The following is a 23,321-nucleotide window of genomic DNA, read 5'->3' as shown; positions in this document are numbered from 1 at the left end:
TACTCTCCTAACGACGCTACACACCAAGATGATTTATATTGAAGGCTTTATTGTGGCCAGGAACATTTCCAGTGAAACCTCACCTCCAGGAGCTAAACACAGAGGAGACAGTCTAAATAGGCTCTCCATTAGCCAGCAGCCAGAGGTGATAATATTATCCTTGGAGGAAGACCGTGGGAGGCATTCGAGTGCGGCGATCTCATTACCCCTTTATAGCATCGAGAGATCAAAAAGTATCCCACCTAAGATCGCCATACCCGAACCTGATAATATGGTGGAGGTGACAACCAGAGCGGGTTCGGAAGGCTTGGCTCCCTCACTTACGAGACCACTGCTGGACGCACCAATGAGGGAAAAAAACAAAGAGAACCTACCAACAACTACCTATCCATTGTTCGCCCCAATGAAAAAGAGGAAGTAAAAAAATGCTGCAAATCAGAAACCGCAGAACAAAGTTCTGCTGATCAAATCTAACGACTCCAGGAATTTCTTTAGAAAGATATAACTTCTGCCAATGGAGACAACCCGACCCAAGAACCTGGAAAAATCAAAGGTGAAGAATGGTGAACAGAAGATCACTAAGGTGAACACCGGAGGCCATGCAGAGGAGTCCATAGATTCAGACATTTCTGCTTTTTTAGCAAACATTTCAGTCTATTCACTTGAAGAAGAGGAAGAAGTTGCAGGGACATCCGAATCCTAATGTCCGCCTCATATAAAGAGCAACACAGAAGCTATTCAAAGAATTGCATCAGGGGACAATGAAAAGAGAAACATCCTTTTTGGCAGAAAAAATAGAGATAGGTGTAAACAAAATGTGATCCTAGAGAATAATAAAAGTTTTGAACCTGACATACATGAGAACAGTCAGAAGAAGAGGGTCTGCGATAGGGCAGAAAAATCATTAGCCAGCAAAGAACAAGATCTGAGGGTCACCCAGCGGGTGGCCTTTAAGAAATCCCCACAGAAGAATGAGGGCCCTGGGGGCCTCTTTATCCAAGGTAAAATAAATGGGACTATAAGAAACACAAGTAATGAAAAATACAAAAGCTACTTATTTGGAAAAGACAGAAGAATGGACATCATGGATTTAACGAGGAATAACATAAGAGACACTGCAAGGCGTCTTAGATTAGAAAGAGTGCTGGACAGGGAAGAGGACTTCATCCTAAATAGACATAATGTCTTGACACTCTTTCAGTTTATTCCAAATACACGACAAATAAACTCTGAAGATATCACAATCATTGCATTCATACAAGAAGATCATATGGATTTAGTTCATATCCATCTGCTCTCAATAGTGGTAAAGCACCTAATACTGGACTCGGTTACTAGCTTTGAAATCTTAGGGTTCGACTTAACACTGCTGACAGCTATAACATCAAAAGATCTGCGAACAGATCCATTGAATAATCCTCAGTCAGTAAACGAAAAAAAATCAAGAACTAACCCTACCCCCACCCCCAGGGCGGATCCCTGTGGAAGAAGCAGTTACCCTTAGAGAAACCCAGAGTACATAACCAAGGCTGCAGAGATATACAAGATGGAGAATGCTGGTCCTGGCTGCCTGCAGCATTAGGGAAGGAGTCATAAATAACTAGACTTAAAAAAAATCCAGAAGACCTACCCTCTCATTGACCTCGTGTAACACCAGAGGATATTCACATCTACTAAAGGGAAGGGAGTCGAATTGAAATTTACAGGATTTCATATGTCTACAAGAAACTTGGTGTTAAGATAGATTTATACACCCTGACCTGGTGGGCAGAAGTCTAGGAGGCCACCCTCGGTTTAGTGAAAACAGGGAACCTTCTGGTTAAGCCTGACCAATCTAGGTAGCTTGGCAGGTGGTCAAGACCAAGGCCCTCATTCCGAGATGGGAGGTAGCCATGGCGCTATTTGCGCCATGGCTGCCTCCAATACCGGGTCCAGCACCGGTCTGGTTGAATGGGGATTTACCAGGACATTCCGACCTGTGCGGACCCGGTAAATCCTTATTCAACCAATCATTCTGCCTTCCCATTAGAGCCCCCTATTCGTGGGCCCGTTACCAGCACTCTGGTCCCTTAGCGGGACCCGCAAAGGACGTGTGGTCAGACCACACATTCTTTACGGTTCCCACTAAGGGACCTTGCAATTGGGCGGTAGGGGATTACTGGCACCGGTAACTCATAATGACCCCCTAAGTCTCAGCAGGGGTTAGAGTGATCAGAAGCCCAAAATGAGCACACACAGCAATGAACCACAAATTACTCTTAGACAAGTGTATAAGAAAAATATCTATAAGTTTATTTTTGGCCAGAGCAATTGACACCAGTAAACTACAGTTATATAAAAACAGTTACCATACAAATACTATACTAAATGATATATATACAATATGTTTCCTAATGTGAGAAAGGAGTAAAACACAGCCACAAACTGTGAAGAGAAAGGTGGGTTAACACACTAGGAGCATTAGACAATTCTTCTGAGTCTTCCCTAACTTTCAAGTCCAGCCCTTAGAAGTAGGGAGCCTTGTGCTCAACAGTACAGTTGTGCGTAAAAATGCACAATCACGCAGACAGAACAAAAAGCGGGTCTTTTTGGGAGAGCTGTAGCAAGTCAGGAACGGGTGATGAAGAATTGGTTCCCACTTTTTGAGTAAGGTCTGCCCTTGGTGGCAGAGCAGTTTTCAAAAGGTGAGAATAGCTAGGGAGCGCAGACTAACCCAGCTAAAAGCGAATACCTTTTTAGGGATATTCGTGTGCAAACGAGATCGGTTGTGCCAGGGGTCCACCGGTAAGTGATGCAACTACTCACCGACCCTCAACACAGTCCAGACCAAACTTTGCCAGTTTAGTGGAGTTCGCTAGCAGGTCTGAGTCTTGCAGATTCGCAGTGCTCCGGTTCTCAGCGGCTGCGGGATAGAATGAGCGTCCGTGACGGAACAGTGGTGTTTTCTCAGCTTCCGAAGGAGATACAAAGAAAATTCTGGTGCAGCAGGCTCAGGGCAATGGAGAGCAGGTCAGCAAGACACCTACAGTGACCGTCACCAACAAGTATTGATGCGGGAATCACAGATGTGTGCAGCATTATGCACTCTACTAATTCGGGACCTAGAGGAGCTAGGCCTGTGACACAAGCAAGCGAAGTCCCAAGTCTCGGGATTCAACTCGAGATGGCAGCGATTCTGTGGATTATTCTGAGGTAGAGCTGGACAGTTCACTGGATAGCCCAGGAACTCTTCGGAAGGGGCTCGTTTGGCAGGTAAGCAGGGGGCGCCAAGGGTAGTTGTTCCCACTACTCCAAAGGGGTGAAGCGCCCGGTCAGGCCTTCTTGATCGTTGAAGAAAACAGTGGTCTGACAAGACAGCAGAGGGCAAAGGGTGCCAAAACTTTCGAATGCGTCTCCGGCGGTTCCACAAGTCTGCTTCTTCATAAAGGATACTTGGTTCCTTCTGTGGTGCGTGCAGAACTTAGGTGATTGTCCTGGAATGGATGCAGAGCCCCTTCTCTTATTCAAAATTAGCTTTGCGCCAAAATCAAGGACTTCCAATCAAAGATCTGCTTTCATGCAGGAATCCCAGTCAAGGACCAATACAGTCCACGGTGGCCCTAGACATTCAGGGGCTTCAGACACCCTGTCACCAGTTCTGTGTATTGGAACCAGACAGTCCCAACCCCTTCCTGGGCACACACACATAACAGGTAGAAGCCCATGAAAGAGATTGGTTTTCACGGGAGGCTGCATGCTCAAATAAGGAAGACTTGGGTTACTCGACCTGGGTGAAGGCAAGGGACAAAATGGCCATGGGACAGAGCAAAAGATGTCGTGGCTCGGCCATTTTCGGACTTGCCCACCGTCTCGAACCACAGACGGAAAACGTGATGTCATTAAGTAAAAAGAAGTAAAACACTTATAAAAAGTAACTGCTGCTACCAGTTCTTCCCAGGCACACTCGTACAATCACCAAAAAATCCTTCGAGGGTACCTATGGCCATAAAACAAAAAGGACCCCAGTGCACAGTACTGGAAGGTACATTGCGCACTGTCAAAAAGTTACCAAAAAATGGCAACATAGTCGAAGACTAAGGGAAACATAGTTTCCCATTACTGACAGTCTGAAGGATGTGTTAGTTTCCCCATAATGAGTGAGCAAAAGCCCAGGGGAGCACAGCTGAAGCCTGTGCTCCACTGGTAAACGTCAGGATAGGATAGCCACACAAAAGTAAATAGTTTGGGCGTCCACAATTGGAGGGAAAATTACACATTGATGAAATCTTTCCTAACACGTGGCTGACCTCGAGGCCTACACTGGATGGATATGATGCCTTCTTGAATCTGGCTGTGAGAGGGGAAAGAGGCCGGCCCTCTGCAGGTCTGCTAACCTTAATAAAAAATGGAAGCACCTATGAAGCCTGAAAGAATGGACTTGGTGTGTCACACAAATTTATACATTAAATCATTTTAATTTTTATATTAAAAATTTGATAAAACATTGTTAAAACAACTTGTTTTAAAAGACACTATGAAACCCAAGATAATAACCCACACGGTGGGTATAACACCAATCTAATGGGATGAAATATACCACAATGTTTACAACATCCACTAAACATTAAACAACGTGTCGATTAACAACGTTGTTTAATGTTTAGTGGATGTTAATCGTCATGTGTCTGTGAATTTTGTAATGTTGTAGATTGGTGTTATACCCACCGTGTGGGTTATTATCTTGGGTTTCATAGTGTGTTTTAAAACAAGTTGTTTTAACAATGTTTTATCAAATTTTGAATATAAAAATTAAAATGATTTAATGTATAAATTTGTGTGACACAACAAGTCCATTCTTTCAGGACTAATAGGTAGGGGTGATTACTGATCATCTTCATTTAGACAGATGAGTAATGGAATAGACTAAATGAAGTGTACCTTTTCTCCTTTGTGTATATATATTTATGGTTAGCCTCGGACCATGGAGTTAGGTTTCCTACGGGGCATCAGTGATCTTATGTATACTGAAGCACATATGAAGCAACAGAATCAAAGAACACCAACCTGGAAGAGAGGTGAGCAATCCTGGGTGTTAGATTATATATTCGTCACAAGAGACCTAATTGACGATATTGTATCTTTTGAAATCTTACCAGCAAAAGCGAGCGACCATAATATCTTGAAAATGAGATGGCAAGACGAGGTGAACAATGAGGACATCTGTAGAATGTGTAAATAATGGCTGCCGCTTAAAAATGACAAAAAAAGACCTGGAATATACAAACAGCAGTACATGAAATCTGTATCGAAATCTGGGTCACGTAAATAACAGGGGGCTGCGGATTATATTCCAATTCCAATCCTTATCCCGTTTATGATTAAAAAGAATAGTGGAGATGGGGAAAAAAAAAAGACCATCCACACGCCTTTGATAAACATCTGACGATAAAAAGGCGTGAACTGAGATCTGCAATTAGGCAAGTAAAACGCGATAAGCCCTCAAATAAGGAAAGGGCCATCAGGAAACTGCGGAACAAATATAAGAACTGGCTGAAGTAATACGAATGTACACTAGTGCAACAAGACACAGAAAAAAATATGAGGGCCATTGTAAGTAAAAATTCAATAGAGATTTGGGGCTATATTAAATCGCAGGTAAATAATCCGCAGATATTACAGATCAACGGTGTCGCGTAGCAGACATGGAGAAATCATTTTAAGGCTTTATACGCATGTCGGTCTCAAAAGATAGCTCTCAATCACCTGATAAAGTGAGCAAGCGCCTCACGTGTGTCTCACGTACCCCAGGTACAAGCGGAATATCAAATTATATGTTGAAGGAACATCCAGACCAATGGGCCAAATTGATATGTCAGATCCTAGAAAATGTGAGAGAGGTCCAAAATGTCCGTACGTCATGGAGGTCGGCGAATTTGATCCCAATTTTCAAGAGTGGCAGTAGGGACGACACAAACAACTACTGCCCTATTGCCCTCTTGGACGTCATGGAGAAGATTTATGGGCCATTATAGCTGAGGAGGTTAAACGACTTGTCATACAATGCAAAGAGGCAAGATAAATCCCAATGCGGGTTCGGAAAAGGACTGGGTACCCCCCACCCTCAATCTTCCTGCTGTCAATAATAAAAGAGCAAACCAAAAGGAAAAACAACAAAATGCTCCTAGCGTTTGTTGACCTGGTTAAAACCGGTCCGATAGCAGAGCGAGTAGAGCGCTCGCTTTGACATCTGTGCAGAGCCTGCTAACGCAGGTTCGAATCCCGGCAGCGCCAAACTCAGCCTTTCATCCTTCCGAGGTCGATAAATGAGCACCACACACCATGGGTAATAATAAGCAGCGCTCAGATACCTGAGGGTTTGTAGCGCTATATAAATAATAATAATAATACATTTTATTATTATTATTATTATGATGAATAAAGTCTTTGATACCATAAAAAGACAGCGACTATGGAACACAATGGGGGACTGGAATTGGCTGGAAGATCTGGTAGCCCAAATTAAAAGCTTATACCGAGACACCTCTATGAGAGTATGTCTAAACTTAGAAAGGCAACTAAGGAAAGAGATTGAAATAGCAAGGGGGAGTCAAACAAGGCTGCTCCATAGCTCCAGCCTTTTTCAATCTATACATCTCCGACCTAGGCCATTTTATGGAGACAGGTAAAAGATTTCCACCAAATGTGGGTGGAGTGCACGTAAGTCACCTGCTTTATGCAGATGACTGAGTCCTAGTAGACCACACAGAGATGGGACTGCAAAAACAGCTAAGAAGACTAGAGGAATATGCAGCCGAGAATGGCTTATTATTCGACTCTAGCAAAACAAAAATACTATGTCTGACTGGAGGGAGGAGCAAGAGATCACAGTCATTTAAATGGCATCTCGGGGGTTTACCACTGGAAAAAGTAGACCAGTTTAAGTACCTTGCGATGATAATTAGTAAAAGCCACGTGGAAACACAGAGCACTGATCTAAGATGAAGATGCTGCTCCCGCTGCTGGAATATTACAAAGCAAAGGTGGTAGCAAGTATGTCCTATGGTGCAGTAATTAGAAGAGAACTAGGATTTACCTCACTAAAAGCAATGGTTAATTGGAAGGTCTTGACATTATACAGGAAATGCTTGAAAGGGGACAACGCCCCAATCCTGTAAATAATCAAAACAGAACTAGAAAGAGGACTCGACAAAGCAGTGCAGAATTGGGCAAAAGGCTGTAGAGATATGCTGGAGCAGGTTAATGCCATACTTGAGGACCTGCACAAAAAACCTGAATAAAGTTAAAAAGAAATTGAGGGAACATGACTGGATCCAAACTTGCGACGATGAAAACCAATATAAACTATATCGAAGCTTATCGCTGGAAACCAGCGCACTGGGAAATATCCTAGGCTATGTAAGAACATTTCCTGATCCCCGTTATAGGACCCAATTTATGAGGATGAGACTGAACCTGCATAACACGAAGGAGGTCCTAGCAGTGAGAAATAGAGAGGGGACGAGAGCCGTGACCTGCAGATTTTGCGAGGGATCTCTGGAAGATCTACAACACATCTTCACGACCTTTACCACGTTGACAGAGCTAAGGACAAGGGTCTTCTCAAGATTACAGGACGGCACCTCTACACTCTCATCTGAGGATTGGTGGAGAAGACCTCCCGGGTAATTGCAAGTAGAATGTTTGGACAAGAAGTAAATAGTGGAGCGACTGCGACAAACTTAGATCAGGACTAGATGGTCTGTAAAAATACCTGATGTCAATCTCTCTTTTGATATAAGTTTTAACAAACTAAAATGCAAATAAATAAATAAAAATAAAATATTTTTTATAATTGAAATAGTGAATTTTCCAGTAGGTTGCTATTTTTTGCTCAGGCTGCTGTGACTTGTGAGCCAGGGTTCTACCCTAAAATACATGTGAAATAAAGGACATACTACAACATTTGGTGGAGAGGGGGCGTACCTGGTGCATTGGGCCTCAAGTGGGTGAGCAGCCTTTTACTCTCTTTCTCCCTGCCAAGTTACAACGCTTTTATAATGAGGCAAATCACCACCGTAGTAGTGTCAGAGTGCCTAGGCTTGTCCAACACTGGCTGTAATCTGTGAAGACAGAGGAAAGGGGTTGGGGCAGAGTAAGGGAAAACGGTTGTAACAAAGTAAGAACAGGGAAAGATATAAAATGGGAGGTAAAATGGAGAAGAGCAATGTCTGAGAAGGTTCGGGTGCATGATGCTCCCATAAACCTGGAAAATGAAAGAATTGTGCTGAGCGTTTAAGTTTAATGGTGTCTGTAGATAATGGAAACATTTACATGAGGAAAGGGTTACTAGAGAATATTACGCATTTTAGTGTATGTGATGGATTCGGCGTGAGCTCATAATGCCCCCTTGAAGCGAGTTGGCTTTAATTGCCTAGGAATGGGAAAACAAACTTCCAAATAGTAATTAGATGTACATATCAACATTGAGAGGCTGGCCTGGCCCCACCATCTGCCAATATTGCACCACCAGCTTGCGACAACAGCATGTGCTAGCAGGTAAGTGTAGGAATGATGTATTTACAGAATGGTTGTGTGTTTGAATGTATCCACGCATGCAAGGAGTCATTAGAGTGCATGCATGAATGAGTGTAATGCCGCTCCAACAGCTAGTGAGATGAGAGGAGGGTGGGAGTGAATGGGCAGCGGGTGCTTGGACTCAAACTTGGAATTTTAAAGGCAATATAAGCAAAGACAACAAGATGAGTTCTCTTACATGTCCATGCAGCCATACAATAGTGCAACCAGTCTAGGCCGTGTTTTCTTAAGTGGTATTGCATTTTTATTGGTATTATGAGCAAAGTAAATAAGATGAGTGTTCTTAATTATCCACAAATGCCTATATTAGAGCAGCCAGTAAGGACATGTTTTCTTATAGTGGCATTGCATTTTTTACTGGCATTATTGGTGAAGCCAAAATGATGAATGTTCTTGTAAAACCACACTGGTTTAATTGGTGGAACAAGTCTGGACATAGTTCCTTACTGTGGCATACCATTTCTTACTGGAATCAAACGTAAACCAGGATGATGAGTCTTCTTAAGGGGCTGTACTGACCTACATTAGGGCCACCAGTCAGGACATATGTTCTTACTGTGGCATGGCATGTTTTACTGACCTCATGATAAAGCCAGCCTGATGAGTGTTCTTGAGTGGTTATGCGTGCCTACATTGGCACAGCCACTCTGAACATGTTTTCTTGCTGTGGCATGTAATTTCCTACTGGCATCAAGGGCAACGCCAGCATTATGGGTGTTCTTACATGACCCTACTGCCCAAATTGTTGCCGTCAGTCTGGCATGTTTTCTTCCTGTGGCATTGCATTTTTTTATTGGCTTTGACAGTAAAGACAACATGACTAGGGTTCTTATATGGCTAGTGGTGTAACATAACATTTGTGGGCCCCACTGTGAGCCATGCTGAGGGTCCTTCACCTTAAGCTCAACAGAGCACAGGATGTTCCACACTCAGAGCTGTCCAGGACCCTCATTTGTGTATAATGGCCATGATGATCGTGCACCTGCAGGGCCATGTGCACTGCTCTGGGTGAAAGATGTAAAAATATTTGTAATCAAAGCTTAAATCCTTTACCTTGAGTAGAAACAAGAGGGGAGTGCCTGCTCCCTGGCACCCAAATGTACCAGCCACTGGCGAAGGATGGTGATTTTTTTAATTGGAGGGGCATCCATATTTGCCACAAGTATGCAAGAACGACCAAGCATATCCCAGAAGCCTGAACCAACGAAAACCTTTGGAATAATGGATTAAAATTGTGCATTTTACAGCACAATTTCTTTGAAAAATTTGGCAAAAAGGCAGACATTTTTTGTAGGGCAACTAAAAAAATGTCAAATTAATGCAAGTTGCCAACAGTGCACAGTGGTATTTCCCAATGCATTTGTATGCCTTTCACCACAATGTATGCATTATAAAAATTCATTTTCATGCATGCTTTGCCCATGCTGGCTGCACCAATATGTACCTGACCAGTATTCCCATATATGAGAATACTCATGTTTGCTCTGCGTATAATTCCAGTAATGATACTATAAGTAAACATGCCCAAGCTGGCTCTAGCAATATATGCCAGTAACCCCACGTAGAACCATACTCCTGTTGGCTCTGCCATTAAAAATGCCATGCCACAATAAGAAAACATGTTCAAATTGGCTCCAATGCAGGCAAGTCTACCCACATAATAACAAATAATATGATTCCTTTACCATCGATGCCCAGTAAGAAATGTCATACCACATCAAGAAATGGCTAGACTGGATGAACCAAAATGCCGGTCTAGCCATGTAATAACTCCTATCATGCTTGCCTTTTTATAGATGCCTTGGAAAAAATATCATGCCACAGTAAGAAATGGCTGGACTAGCTGCACCAAATGTAGCGCCGATTCTGCACCCTACCTACGAGACCTCTTATTTGAAATTTCTTTGCATTATCAGTTCTATGTCAGATCTCTATTTGCCCTTGTATCATGTGAAATGGTACAATCTGGTGTAACTGGTTCATACTAAAAAGGACAGATTCAGGTCCTGCAGCTGGTAAAAGACTGGAGAGAAGAGGGGACGGTTTTGTGCTACAAATGACCACAAACACCCCAGGAAGTGTCAATATGCATCAAGCGGTTTTAATGGAGTTCACGATTGTGAGGAAAACCTTGTCTTGCTTGTTATGTCCCAGACATATGGCTTCCAGACTCGTGTTTTTCTGATGTGTACTTGACCTCTCAAGGTCCCAAACAATCTCCATTTAGTGCAAATCTAATAACATGCAGCACAGTGTGACAAAGGGCACGAGAAAAGTGGGTTACTGTCTGCTGCCAGGTATGCCCCTGAAGAAGACTACTTCCTCATGGCCAGTGGCTCGCCTATCAGTGGGGACATAATTGGGGCTCTGGTCAGACTTCCTCCATGCCTGAAGGTTTCTTGTTGAAGTCATGGTCCTCTGGCTCACCTAACACTAGAGACATGATTTGGGCTCTGGTCAGACTTCTTCCTTGCTGGAAGATTTCTATTGATGGCATGGCCCATTGGCTCACCTAGTAGTGGGGACATTATTGGTGCTCTGCTCAGACTACCTCCTTGCAGGAAGATTAGTATTGACGCCAAGGCCCATTGGCTCACAGGCAAGCCAGTGGCTATGTAAATTACTACTATTTGGATGTACTCTGTTCAGATAAATTGTGTGTTTCTATTCTAAAATCATGGAGTGGATTTTGTTCTCGTGAACCAGAGTTGGAGACCCCCATACCAGCGCCAGCTCAAATTCCAGTCCACACCACTCACCATAATGCCAGAATCTCAGGCACCCAAAATAAGTCTAAGTACCTGAACCTAAACTTCAAGTCAGAGAGAAACCAGTCAGAGTCACAGGCTAAGGGCATAACCTGTCTGCGGGTCACTAGGGGTCAAGCAGGGGCCATCCTGCCTCGAGCAGCCAGTTACACTCCCAGCCACACCTCACAGGATGGTCCTTACACACCAGAGGCTAAGGCTGGATGGATCCCCGTGGCCTTGAGCCACTGCTGAGCCAGCACAGGAAGTTGAGCCCTTGCTGGATCGCCTCCTCGCCATCGCCTGCACAGAGGATCTCTTCACCTAAATCCACCAATAGCATTACAGAATAGAACTTGCATCAGAGCCACACACGGGACATTATGCCCAACAGAGATGGCTTCAGTTTCAGCTCCCCTCGGAGAATTCTTCACCCAGAAAGTTGGTTAGACACAAATGTAACTTTTCCCACGACCCAACCCCACAACCCTACTCGGCAAGCTTTACTTGCATGTGGGCCTTTATCCTGATAATCTTCCTCGGGACACAGGTTTTTTTTTATATTTAATTGTATACCAGCTGTAGATTGCAAGGGACTTTTAGGAAATAGATTTCTTCAGAGCCATCTTTGAGATCAGTTTGTCAAGGCCCATAAAAGGGAGACTTTTCCAACTCTGCTTGTGATGATTTGAATCTCTTGTTAGTTCTAGTAACAGGAGATGATAGTAATATGGTCCTCTTTTGCTGGGCCATTCTTCGCTTTTTTATACAGTGCGATTGTTGTGTTCGGCTGTTTCCTGGCATCTCTCCACTGCCTGTGTTTAAACTTGGGACTCTGGCAGTTTGCCATGAGAGGAAAGGATTCTTCAAGGCGCGTTGCGTGCGGTGTCTTGTCTGCATAGCTGCTGAGCTACTGTGCAGCGCAGGGGTCTGCAGCCTGAGGCTCGCCACGTGTTCTGGACTGCAACTCCCACTGTCCCTCACCATTGAGTATGCTGGCTGGTGTCGAGAGACGTTGTAGTCCTCAACATCTGGTGGGTCAAAGAGTGCAGGCCCTATCGCAACAGCGTGTGCTGGTTTATTCCTTCCGCCCACAAGATCACAGCAGCGGTCCAACGGGCACACAGGGCTTCCAGGTGAGGTGCGCCCAAACAGGTGACTAGGCCACGGCTGCCCTGTGTTGCCTATTCCAGCTGCAGTGATCCTTGGGCTTTGTGGCCCAGCCAATAGGGGACTGTGTTTCTATACTTTTTCCAAACATCAGGCACTTTGTTCATTCTTACCTGACAAATATGGAGGCACAGCCCCCCAACCCAACAGACATACAATCATATTTTATGGCTGAACCACACTACGCAATCAGGGTCTTCAGACAAGTAGCACACAAATGAGATCATTACACAACCATAGTCAGACACACAACTTATAGACACATTTCTTACATAGTAAACAAACAACACACATGATTATGGCAGATATTACACGCACACACAAATAATGATTACGCACACACCGTTGTAACACACCCCCTGATTCAGTGTGCTGAAAATTCTGTCTGGTAGGCACAAACATGTTTGAGCACTGTTCAGTCACAGTTTTCATGAAGTCCTGATAAATAGCACGTATGCGTGCTTCTGGCAGAGTACACTCACACACACACACACACACAGACCTACCATACACACGCATTCAAACATTACCTTACACCGGGCACATAGTTTCATCAAAATATGCATAATTCTGACTAGGCCTCAGTTTACTTTGGTAAAGGCGACTCACGCGTATTTGTGAGTAAATGAGGCGATTTACAGGTCAATTGGGCCCCTCAGTCCTGCCACAAGCTTGCAGCATGATGTGGCAGTTTTTCCCTATCCTCTCAACTTCCTTTTTTTTAAATTATAAACCCTGTGGATGAGGCACGTGTCATGATTGGTTTTCCTTGATTGGTCCCTGTTCCCTGAATGCATGGTGTGTGAATGCATGCTGTGATGTCATGAATGGAATGCTGTGAGAGTGACTGGAATGTTTGAGGTCGAATGTGATTCCACCCAGGGCAGTTGGGTGATGTAGCCTGGGTGGTGGGAGCCAGTGGGCTCCCCTGCCGTACTTCATATCTCCTGATGTACCTTCTATCACCTGGTTAAACCTTTATAACGTGATTAAAGTAACCTGCTCATCATACCTGCAGCCTACCTCAGTATCCTTCATATTGGATTGTAACAGCAGTGCCCCATTTCTTTTTAAATGCCTGCTTGTCCACCACTAGACATAAAAGAAAGACTGTCATCTGCTTTGCTTATGGAATATACAGAGCTGCAGGGTGTAAGACACTGCGGTGCAACACAGGTACGAATCCCGGTCCTACGCTTAGAACCCACCTGTTGGTATTAAGCGCATTATAAATGAACAATTATATATTATGAAGCTCATTCTATGCTCCCATATCAGGTCTAAACCCAGCTCCTCCTGCGGACCTTATCCATGTCCCCCCCCCTGTGATGAAAACCTTCTTGCAGGACACAAGCAATGGCCATGCATATCTCTAAACACCGGATGGGTCCCCACCTCCATGGCTGGTGCGCTCATTCTACTTTTACCCCCAAACTACAACACTCCTTCCATATGTCTGTGTTTTTTCTCTGGTTGCTCTACTGTCAGCAACAGCTGGGGTAGCTCTAGTACTGAGGGAGCAATCGATGTGTTGGGGAGGAGGGAGATTAATAGGACAGGGATAGGGGGGGTTTGTAGAATCTACCCCTTCTCCGCATGGAACCCTGCTATCAACAGAGACTTCGGATTTCATCTCCGAGTAATCTCTCCCTGCACATCTCCCTGAATAATGGGGCAAAATAATCGTGCACCAGCACATTTTAAGTTCACGGCAAGCCTTGCAGTAAGGAAAATAGTTTCTTGACATCAGATGACTTCAATTAGCGTTCTAATTCATGCAAATGCTGCCAAAGTTATGACAGAGACCCACACTCAGAGTGAGAGACAGTAGGAGAGAAAGAGGGAAAAGCAGAGAGAAAGAGAGAGAGAGATAGAGACAGGGGGAAAGAGAAGTGTGGGGTTACGAGAGAGCCTCTGACAGAGGGACTGGCATATGCAGATGTAGAACCAGATCACGGTGGCAGAGAAAGCATGGGTGTACCAGAGTGTGAGAGACAGAGAGAAGAGAGCCCGGAAGATCAGTGAACAGAGTAAGAGGGAGAGAGAGAGAGAGAGTGAGAGAGAGAGACAGGCTGAAAGAAACTGACTTTACTAACAGCGAGACAGTGAGATCATACCAGACCACACTGACAGAGAGAGTGCACTGACAACGCGACTCAGAGAGAGGCAGAGAGAGAAAAGCAAGAGACTGAAAGAGCTCGCAGAGGGAAAGAAAGTGAGAGGACGCCAGGTTGGTGTGTGACATGCATAGCACTTCCTGCAAGCTCTGTGCAGCATGAGAGGCCAGAGGCACAGACAGGGTGTGAATTAAGCCTTCGCCTCACCCCACACAGTAAAAACGCATTGCTTCTACACAGAACATACGCACACAGAACACACACGCTTCTTAGCCAACACAACCAGCAGTATTGTCAGTTGCACCACACAAAGACATCCATGTACTTACTGAATGTTCTCGTATGTGTACTTCACAGCTACCCACGGAATGACAAATAACACTGGTGCTCCTGCGGAAAAGAACAAATTAGCAAGGGGTAAGCATCAGGCCGTTAACAGGGGAAAAGGATGTGAGGGGCTGTAGGGTGGAGGAGACACAGAAGACAAACGGAAGAATATGGTGGCAGAAGAAAACAAAGCCAGGTGAGACAAAAACGGATGAGCTGTAGAGAGGCACTCAGGGAGAGGGAGACACTCAGGGAGAGAGGGAGACATTCAATGAGAGGGAGACACTCAGGGAGAGAGGGAGACACTCAGGGAGATTTGATTTCTTTTTAATTTTGATTCATTTCTTACGCGCACCAAGCAAGCAATTGCATTCGGGCGCAGATGTTAACTATATGTTATATGTTTAGCTGTGGAGGCTTAGGGTCTCCATGGTTACTTAAGTTCATTTGAATAGGAATGTTTTTAGTTCCTTTCTGAACGTTGCCAGTGTAGTGCATGAACGAATGCCAAAAGGCAGCTGATTCCACAGCTTGGGGCCGAACACGGAGAACCTCCTGAATCCTTTAGAGGTGTATTTTGTCCGAGGGACACATAGCAGGAGTTTGTCTCCTGAACTGAGGTCTCTGGTAGGGTAATACTGGTGGATTCTCGTGTTCAGGTATCTGGGTGCGAGTTTGTGGTAATATTTATAAACCAGACACGCCACCTTGAATTTAATACGGTTCTCCACCATCAGCCAGTGGAATGCTTTTCGAGATGTAGAAACGTGATCTCTTTTGCCCAGGTGGGCAGTTAACCTCACTGCCGCATTCTGGGCTTTTTGTAGTCTTGACATTTGTTTCGTAGGAATCCCTGTCATGAGACTGTTACAATAGTCAAGATGGACATTTACCAAGGCTCCCACCACCACTGGCTGATCTTGGGGTGTTAAAAAAGGAAGTACGTTCCTAAGCAAGTGCAGGGCGTAATATACTGCTTTTATTTTTGCCCCAACTTGTGCTTCACTGGCCAAGTTTTCTTGACAGATGCAACCAAGATGTTTTACTTTCCTAGAGAACGGGATGCTTTGACCTAAGATCTGTGGAGTTATGTGGGTTCCTTCCTCTCTGTTTTTGTTCTCTGATCTGAACAGGATTACCTCCGTTTTGGCTGCATTGAGCTGTAACTGGTTGCAAGCCATCCATTTTTTGACATCTTGCATACACCGGTCTATCCTTTCAAATGCCTCCGGAAGATTATCCGTCTCCACATAGATCTGCGTATCGTCGGCATAAGAGTGGAAACATAGACCGTGTTTCCTCAGGATGTCAAACAGTGGTCGAATATATAGGTTGAAAACCAGAGGTGAAAGCGCTGAGCCTTGGGGGACTCCACATCTCAGTTGTATTAACTCTGAGAGGAAGGCTCCCAGGGCCACCTGTTGAGTTCTGTCTTGTAGGAAGGATCTAAACCAATCCACCACACCTTTAGCTGCTCTGCCTATACTTCCAATCCGTTGGAGTATAATTTTGTGGTTGATTGTGTCGAATGCTGCCGACAGATCGAGCATCAACAGTATTGTGTTGCTTCCTCTGTCCGCAGCTTCTAGTAGGTCATCCTGGACTGCCGGTAAGGCAGTCTCTGTCCCATGATTCGGGCGAAATCCTGATTGGTGTTCCTCCAAGATGTCTCTATTGTCGACGAACTGCTGGAATTGGTTACAAACAATTTTTTCAAGAATTTTATTAGGCCAGCATAGATTAGCCACAGGACGGTAATTTTTTTGTATCATGGGGTCCAACTTGGGCTTTTTTAATAGCGGCTTTACCACCGTTCGCTTAAGTGAGCAAGGAACATAGCCCTCTCATAGGGATTTATTTACAAAAATTGTTAAAAAAGGGGTGAGGTTGGCTGCTAAACGAATAGCGGTACATGCTGGTATAGGAAAAGCCAAGTCTTTAGTGGGTTTTAACTTGAGTATTAAAGCTTCTATATCTTCCTTCTCAATAGGTTGGAAGCGAACGTTCTCCTCAGTTTCCTGGCTTTCTACTACTTCTACCTCTTCTCCAGATTCTCCCCATTCTTCCGCAGGAGAGGGAGACACTCAGGGAGAGAGGGAGACACTCAGGGAGAGGGAGACACTCAGGGAGAGAGGGAGACACAGGGAGAGAGAAACACTCAGGGAGAGAGGGAGACACTCAGATAGAGAGGGGAGGCACTCAGGGAGAGCAGGAGACATTCAGGGAGAGGGAGACACTCAGGGAGAGGGGGAGTCAATCAGGGAGAGGGAGACACTCAGGGGGAGAGGGAGACACTCAGAGGGGGAGGGGGGAGAGGGAGACACTCAGGGGGGGAGGGAGACACTTAGGGAGAGAGGGAGACACAGGGAGAGAGAAACACTCAGGGTGAGAGGGAGACACTCGGAGAGAGAGGGGGGACACTCAGGGAGAGAGGGAGACACTCAGAGAGAGGGAGACACTTAGGGAGAGGGAGACACTCAGGGAGAGAGGGAGACACTCAGGGAGGGGGAGACACTCAGGGAGAGAGGGAGACACTCAGGGAGTGAGGGAGACACCCAAGGAAAGGTAAACACTGAGGGAGAGAGGGAGACACTCAGGGAGAGGGAGACACTCAGGGAGAGAGGGAGACATGCAGGGAGAGGGAGACACTCAGGGAGAGAGGGAGACACAGGGAGAGAGAAACACTGAGGGAGAGAGGGAGACACTCAGATAGAGAGGGGAGGCACTCAGGGAGAGCAGGAGACATTCAGGGAGAGGGAGACACTCAGGCAGAGGGGGAGGCACTCAGGGAGAGGGAGACACTCAGGGGGAGAGGGAGACACTCAGGAGGAGAGGGAGACACCCAGGGAGAGAGGGAGGCACTCAGGGAGAGGGAGACACTCAGGGAGAGAGGCAGGCACTCAGGGAGAGAGGGTGAAACTTGGGGAGAGGGAAACACTCAGGGAGAGGAGGAGGCACTCAGGGAGAGGGAGACATTCAGGGGTAGAGGGAGACACTCAGGGAGAGGGAGACACTTAGGGAGAGAGAGAGACAAAGGGAGAGAGAAACACTCAGGGAGAGAGGGAGACACTCAGAGAGAGAGGGGGACACTCAGAGAGAGAGGGGGACACTCAGAGAGAAGGAGACACTTAGGGAGAGGGAGACACTCAGGGAGAGGGAGACACCCAGGGAGAGGGAGGCACTCAGGGAGAGGGAGACACTCAGGGAGAGAGGGTGAAACTCAGAGAGAGGGAAACACTCAGGGAGAGGGGGAGGCGCTCAGGGAGAGGGAGACACTCAGGGGGAGAGGGAGACACGCAGGGAGAGAGGGAGACACTCAGGGAGAGGGAAAAACTTAGGGAGAGAGGGAGACGACATATCAATCATCGATGGATGGGCTGGACAGGCAAAGAGATGGCAGATATGAGAGACAAAATGGCAGCAAAGGCAAACACAAAATGGGGGTCTGTCTTTACATCATTGCCCCCGTTTCGGTATGTCACTGTATTGGCGCACACAGGGTCAGACTGGGGTTTATAAATGTCTCTGACACCAATGAAATGTAGCCCACTGTCGCAAATGGCAAATCATTCCTTTTGTGATACACTGTTTGAGTAGAACCCACGGGGGAGGTTTTGGGATACAATGTGTTGTAAATAGTGCATTGTAAATAATATGTGTACAGTAAGACTATTCAAAACTACAAGCTGCACAGTGAAGCAACTCATCAGACTGGCCCAACTTGACCACAAATAGATGAGCCCATGCTTGCATGTTGGGCCTGCACTAGGGCATTGCCCTATTGTCTCATACGCAAGTCCCAGTTTGAGTGCAAATGTAACACCCCAAGACTCTGGAACCTCCTCCCCATCAACATCGATTTTACAGTTCAGGAAGGAACTGAAGAGCCTCCTCTTCAAGGAATGGCTTCTGCCTAACACATAGGTCTACACACCCTCTGTTCCACACCCTCCCTGAGACTTGCTGATCTGCTCACCACCATTTCCTCCCCTGGCTGCCTGTAGATCCCTTGCTGCCAAATTGCCCGCCCTCCCCCCTGTTGTTAGCTCCCCACTTCCTGTTTTTCTGCTTCCTTCACTTTGTTCCGGTGTTGTGACCAAGGAGTGGCCTGGGGATACAACGTTCATTCACCCCCTGTTTCTTTTTTCTTGACATTTTTTGCCCAAAATGTTTTGCTGAAAAAAACCAACAAATATGGGGGGCATATAAGGGGTAGGGTGGGGTGGTGTATAGGGAATACATAATCGGTGAGGGGTGTTTGGGGGGACAGCCCCCAAATAAATGCAATTTTTTTTCCCCCAAAAAAAAGTTCTGCAAAAAGAGCCACGAATAAAAAACGGGTGAAGAATAAACATAGAACCGGCCTGGGGTTGCACGTTCTAGCCCTGGAATCTGATTGGGCACCCAAGGTGCCAACCCATTATCCGAAACTATAATCATATGTGGGTAAAGAGTTTTTACTCCTGGATATCTTGCTTGGATTTGCTGCAATAATTTGAATACAATTGTCAGTGTTTAGAAAACAATATTAGGACTTGATGTACCAATTCGGTCAGCCGACATGTCCGAGGTTGAGCGTGCTCAGGAGCGCGACAGAGCACCCAGGACGCTCAACCTCGGGCTCCAGGGCCCGACAGGAGCCAAGACTGCCACAAGGACAGCCTTCAACAACTGCACCAGGACCCCAATGAGGGCACAACACTGACAATTGTATTAAAAAAACCACCCAAGAAAACCACCAAATAAAAAACGAATTGTTTCGTACCTACAAGAGTGTTGGAACTAACCATTGCAGCAAATCCAAGCAAGATATCCAGGAGTAAAAACTATTTACCTACCTACCAAACTGGGGTCCAGGCTAAACCCCAAAACCACTCCTGTGATCTTGCGATACTCCCAAACCTTAAATGAAATGGAGCTTAGCACAGGCAGGTTCCACTCCTAGAGCCTAACTTCACCCTATAATCATATGTGTGTGTGCGCTTGTAATTCATGCCACCCCTGCATAAGTCAGTTCCCCATTAGGACCACCCCAGTCAAAAGAGTCTGGACACAGCGATGCTGTGTGCGTCCCCCTATTATTGTAAAGCACTCTGTTGTTTCCCAAAGCTAGGTTTGCACTGAATAAATACTCTGATAATAATAGATGGAGATCCCAGAACCTGTTGTAGCCTCAGCCTGTTTACTGCAAACTACCCTGAGACAAAATATGATCAAAATCAGTGGTTGAAGTGAGCGGGAATGGTCGGGAATGGCGTTCCACAACTTTTTTTTTTTTACTGTTAACAATTCCACTACATTTGCAACCTTTTCCACCGTATTTTGTGAAGTTAAAGCACACTTCTCCACTTTACCACCCAATAGCAATTACAGCTAAACTGAAATCTGTTTCAACTCAATTGGCTGTCAACAAGCAAGACTGCAACCCTTGGAAAATGTGTTGCACGTTGCTCCCTTCCTGCCTTCTCTGGTCGCTGCGTGGTCACAGTTCCACTCCTTTTTTTGGTACCCTTCTACCACTGATCAAAATAGATAGCATTGCCTATAGTGGTGTGTCAGTGCACAGGGAACTGCAGCCACTCTTGCTTATGAAAAAGTTTCACTTGCATGGCGACTTTAAAAAGGGGTAAACATCGCATGTATTTGCAAAGAGTGCCCATTATTGAGAAACTCGGAAGGTCCCGTGGGTGAGTTTGAAAGGTTTGAGGAGAAAACACCAGCGTCTAATGGTGCAGGCGCCCTGATGGCATAGATGCTCAATGGCATAGGTGCTTTATGGCATAGATGCTTGATGGCAAAGGTGCTTGATGGCATAGATGTTTGATGGCATAGATGCTTGATGGCATAGGTGCTCTATGGCAGAGGTGCTTGGTGGCATAGATGCTTGATGACAGAGGTGCTTGATGGTATCGATGTTTGATGGCATAGGTGCTTGATGGCATGGATGCTTGATGGCAGATGTGCTTGATAGCATAGGTGCTTGATGGCATAGGTGCTCGATGGCATAGATGCTTGATGGCATAGATGTTTGATGGCATAGGTGCTTGATGGCATAGGTGCTTGATGGCAGAGGTGCTTGAAGGCATAGGTGCTTGATGGCATAGATGTTTGATGGCATAGATGCTTGATGGCATAGCGTCAATGCTGAAGCTGCCATGAATGAAGACGGGGACCTTTTCCATGTACTGTCATGAGCAATACGCGAGGGGCAACTCTTCCGTTGTCAAACGTCTGTCGAAAGAACGTTCTGTCCAAAATGTCAGGTGATTTATTTTTAAAATGACTTCGCTCTGCCTGGAGCACAATTAGCCATATTTACATATGTGGGTTGCCTCATCCTAGTTACGCGCACAAATCAGTGTGATTTCCTTGCACAGCGTGAATTACCTGTTGTGGTCAAAACGTTTGCGTGCAAAGAGAGGGTGAAGTATTGCTCACACAGGGCGGAGGCCACCCAAGCGAGGAGAGCGCCCTGGCAGCGAAGGTGTGGGAGCGTCTGAAGGAGGGCGGGCTGAGCCACAGTGTCAACGGCGGGAGAGAGAGCTCAGGAAATGCGTCTAGGGTGCAGGGCTGAACCGTTTAGAGGCAGTAAGGGCATTGGTGGGTGCTGGCACCCTGGAGCATCTACTGCAAATCCCATGGGGTTCACTGGGCGTTCACTGAGGGCTCACTGGGTCTCTTGGCCTCCAGGTAGTCAGTGATGCGGTTGGAAACTGGTTAAGGAAGGAAATAGACCAGTCGATACCTTGTGATGGATAATGGCCACCTTCCCAGCTGGGAGCATATCAGAGGGAAGGAGAATGCTGAAGCGAGGAAGGTGGTAGGGTCAGGTTGGCAGCAAATTCTTGATTGATTGTGGTGTGAAGGGTTGGCAGAATGGAGGATCAGTAACGCTTTACCCAGGATGATAGATGGGAAGTCCGATTTTGAGACCATGGTGGAGGATGGTAGCAATAAGTACGGTGGAAAGATATATGATATGGCATTTATAACCCGCCTATACACTTAGATAGTGAGAAGGGCGCCAATGCGACGGGCAGTGCAAGCATGGGATGGTGGGTCTAGGGTAGCGTGCTAGGCTGGGAGTGGACACCTAGGATGGCACACATATAGGAAGTACAATGCAACATTCGTTATTTACCAAGCGTATCAGCATTGAACAAATCTGCACACTGAGATTCACATTTTTAGCGGAGCACCCACAAGCTGGATTGCGCATGTTATGTGCCCATTTAAAACACTGCGCCATGCGCCAACGTCCAGGCCACCATCCGCATTGAGAGGTACTGAACTGGCACGCCCCTTGGTGCAAATGTATTTATATTCATGTGTGCTTATATAGCACTTATCGCCAAATATAAAACTGTATGTTTCAATGCAAACAGCAAAATATGATATTATCCAGTTTTATGAAGGAGAAAGAAAATACGTTTTCAGATGGCAATGGAAAGAAGAAAAGGAAGCAGACAGAGACCTGGAGAGAGTTCAAAGGTTCAGATGGGAATGGAAAGAAGAAAAGGAAGTAAGGGACCAGGCAGAAACCTGGAGAGAGTTCAAAAGTTCAGATGGGAATGGAAAGAAGAAAACGAAGTAAGGGACCAGGCAGAAACCTGGAGAGAGTTCAAAAGTTCAGATGGGAATGGAAAGAAGAAAACGAAGTAAGGGACCAGGCAGAAACCTGGAGAGAGTTGAAAGGTTCAGATGGGAATGGAAAGAAGAAAAGGAAGGAAGGGACCAGGCAGAAACCTGGAGAGAGTTCAAAAGTTCAGATGGCAATGGAAAGAAGAAAAGGAAGTAAGGGACCAGGCAGAAACCTGGAGAGAGTTGAAAGGTTCAGATGGGAATGGAAAGAAGAAAAGGAAGGAAGGGACCAGGCAGAAACCTGGAGAGAGTTCAAAAGTTCAGATGGGAATGGAAAGAAGAAAAGGAAGTAAGGGGCCAGACAGAAACCTGGATAGAGTTCAAAAGTTTAGATGGGAATGGAAAGAAGAAAAGGAAGTAAGGGGCCAGGCAGAAACCTGGAGAGAGTTCAAAAGTTCAGATGGGAATGGAAAGAAGAAAAGGAAGTAAGGGGCCAGACAGAAACCTGGATAGAGTTCAAAAGTTTAGATGGGAATGGAAAGAAGAAAAGGAAGTAAGGGGCCAGGCAGAAACCTGGAGAGAGTTCAAAAGTTCAGATGGGAATGGAAAGAAGAAAAGGAAGTAAGGGGCCAGGCAGAAACCTGGATAGAGTTCAAAAGTTTAGATGGGAATGGAAAGAAGAAAAGGAAGTAAGGGACCAGGCAGAAACCTGGATAGAGTTCAAAAGTTTAGATGGGAATGGAAAGAAGAAAAGGAAGTAAGGGACCAGGCAGAAACCTGGAGAGAGTTGAAAGGTTCAGATGGG

The 23,321-nt window shown here is 45.7% G+C and overlaps 1 protein-coding gene across 1 annotated transcript in view; it reads right to left on the bottom strand.

Moving 5' to 3' along the window:
- The window catches only part of GCGR (glucagon receptor), an 800,864-nt gene that overhangs the window by 172,585 nt on the left and 604,958 nt on the right, over window positions 1-23,321 (bottom strand). The window contains exon 9 of the mRNA XM_069655284.1: window positions 14,938-14,998. Within this exon, the coding sequence (XP_069511385.1) occupies window positions 14,938-14,998 (61 nt within the window). The remainder of the gene's footprint in view (window positions 1-14,937; window positions 14,999-23,321) is intronic.

The sequence above is a fragment of the Ambystoma mexicanum genome, chromosome 3q (assembly GCF_040938575.1).
Source record: "Ambystoma mexicanum isolate Mex_15411 chromosome 3q, UKY_AmexF1_1, whole genome shotgun sequence".
NCBI lineage: Eukaryota > Metazoa > Chordata > Amphibia > Caudata > Ambystomatidae > Ambystoma > Ambystoma mexicanum.
The sequence above is the reverse complement of the archived record's forward strand: the minus strand, read 5'-3'. Positions and strand labels throughout refer to the sequence as shown.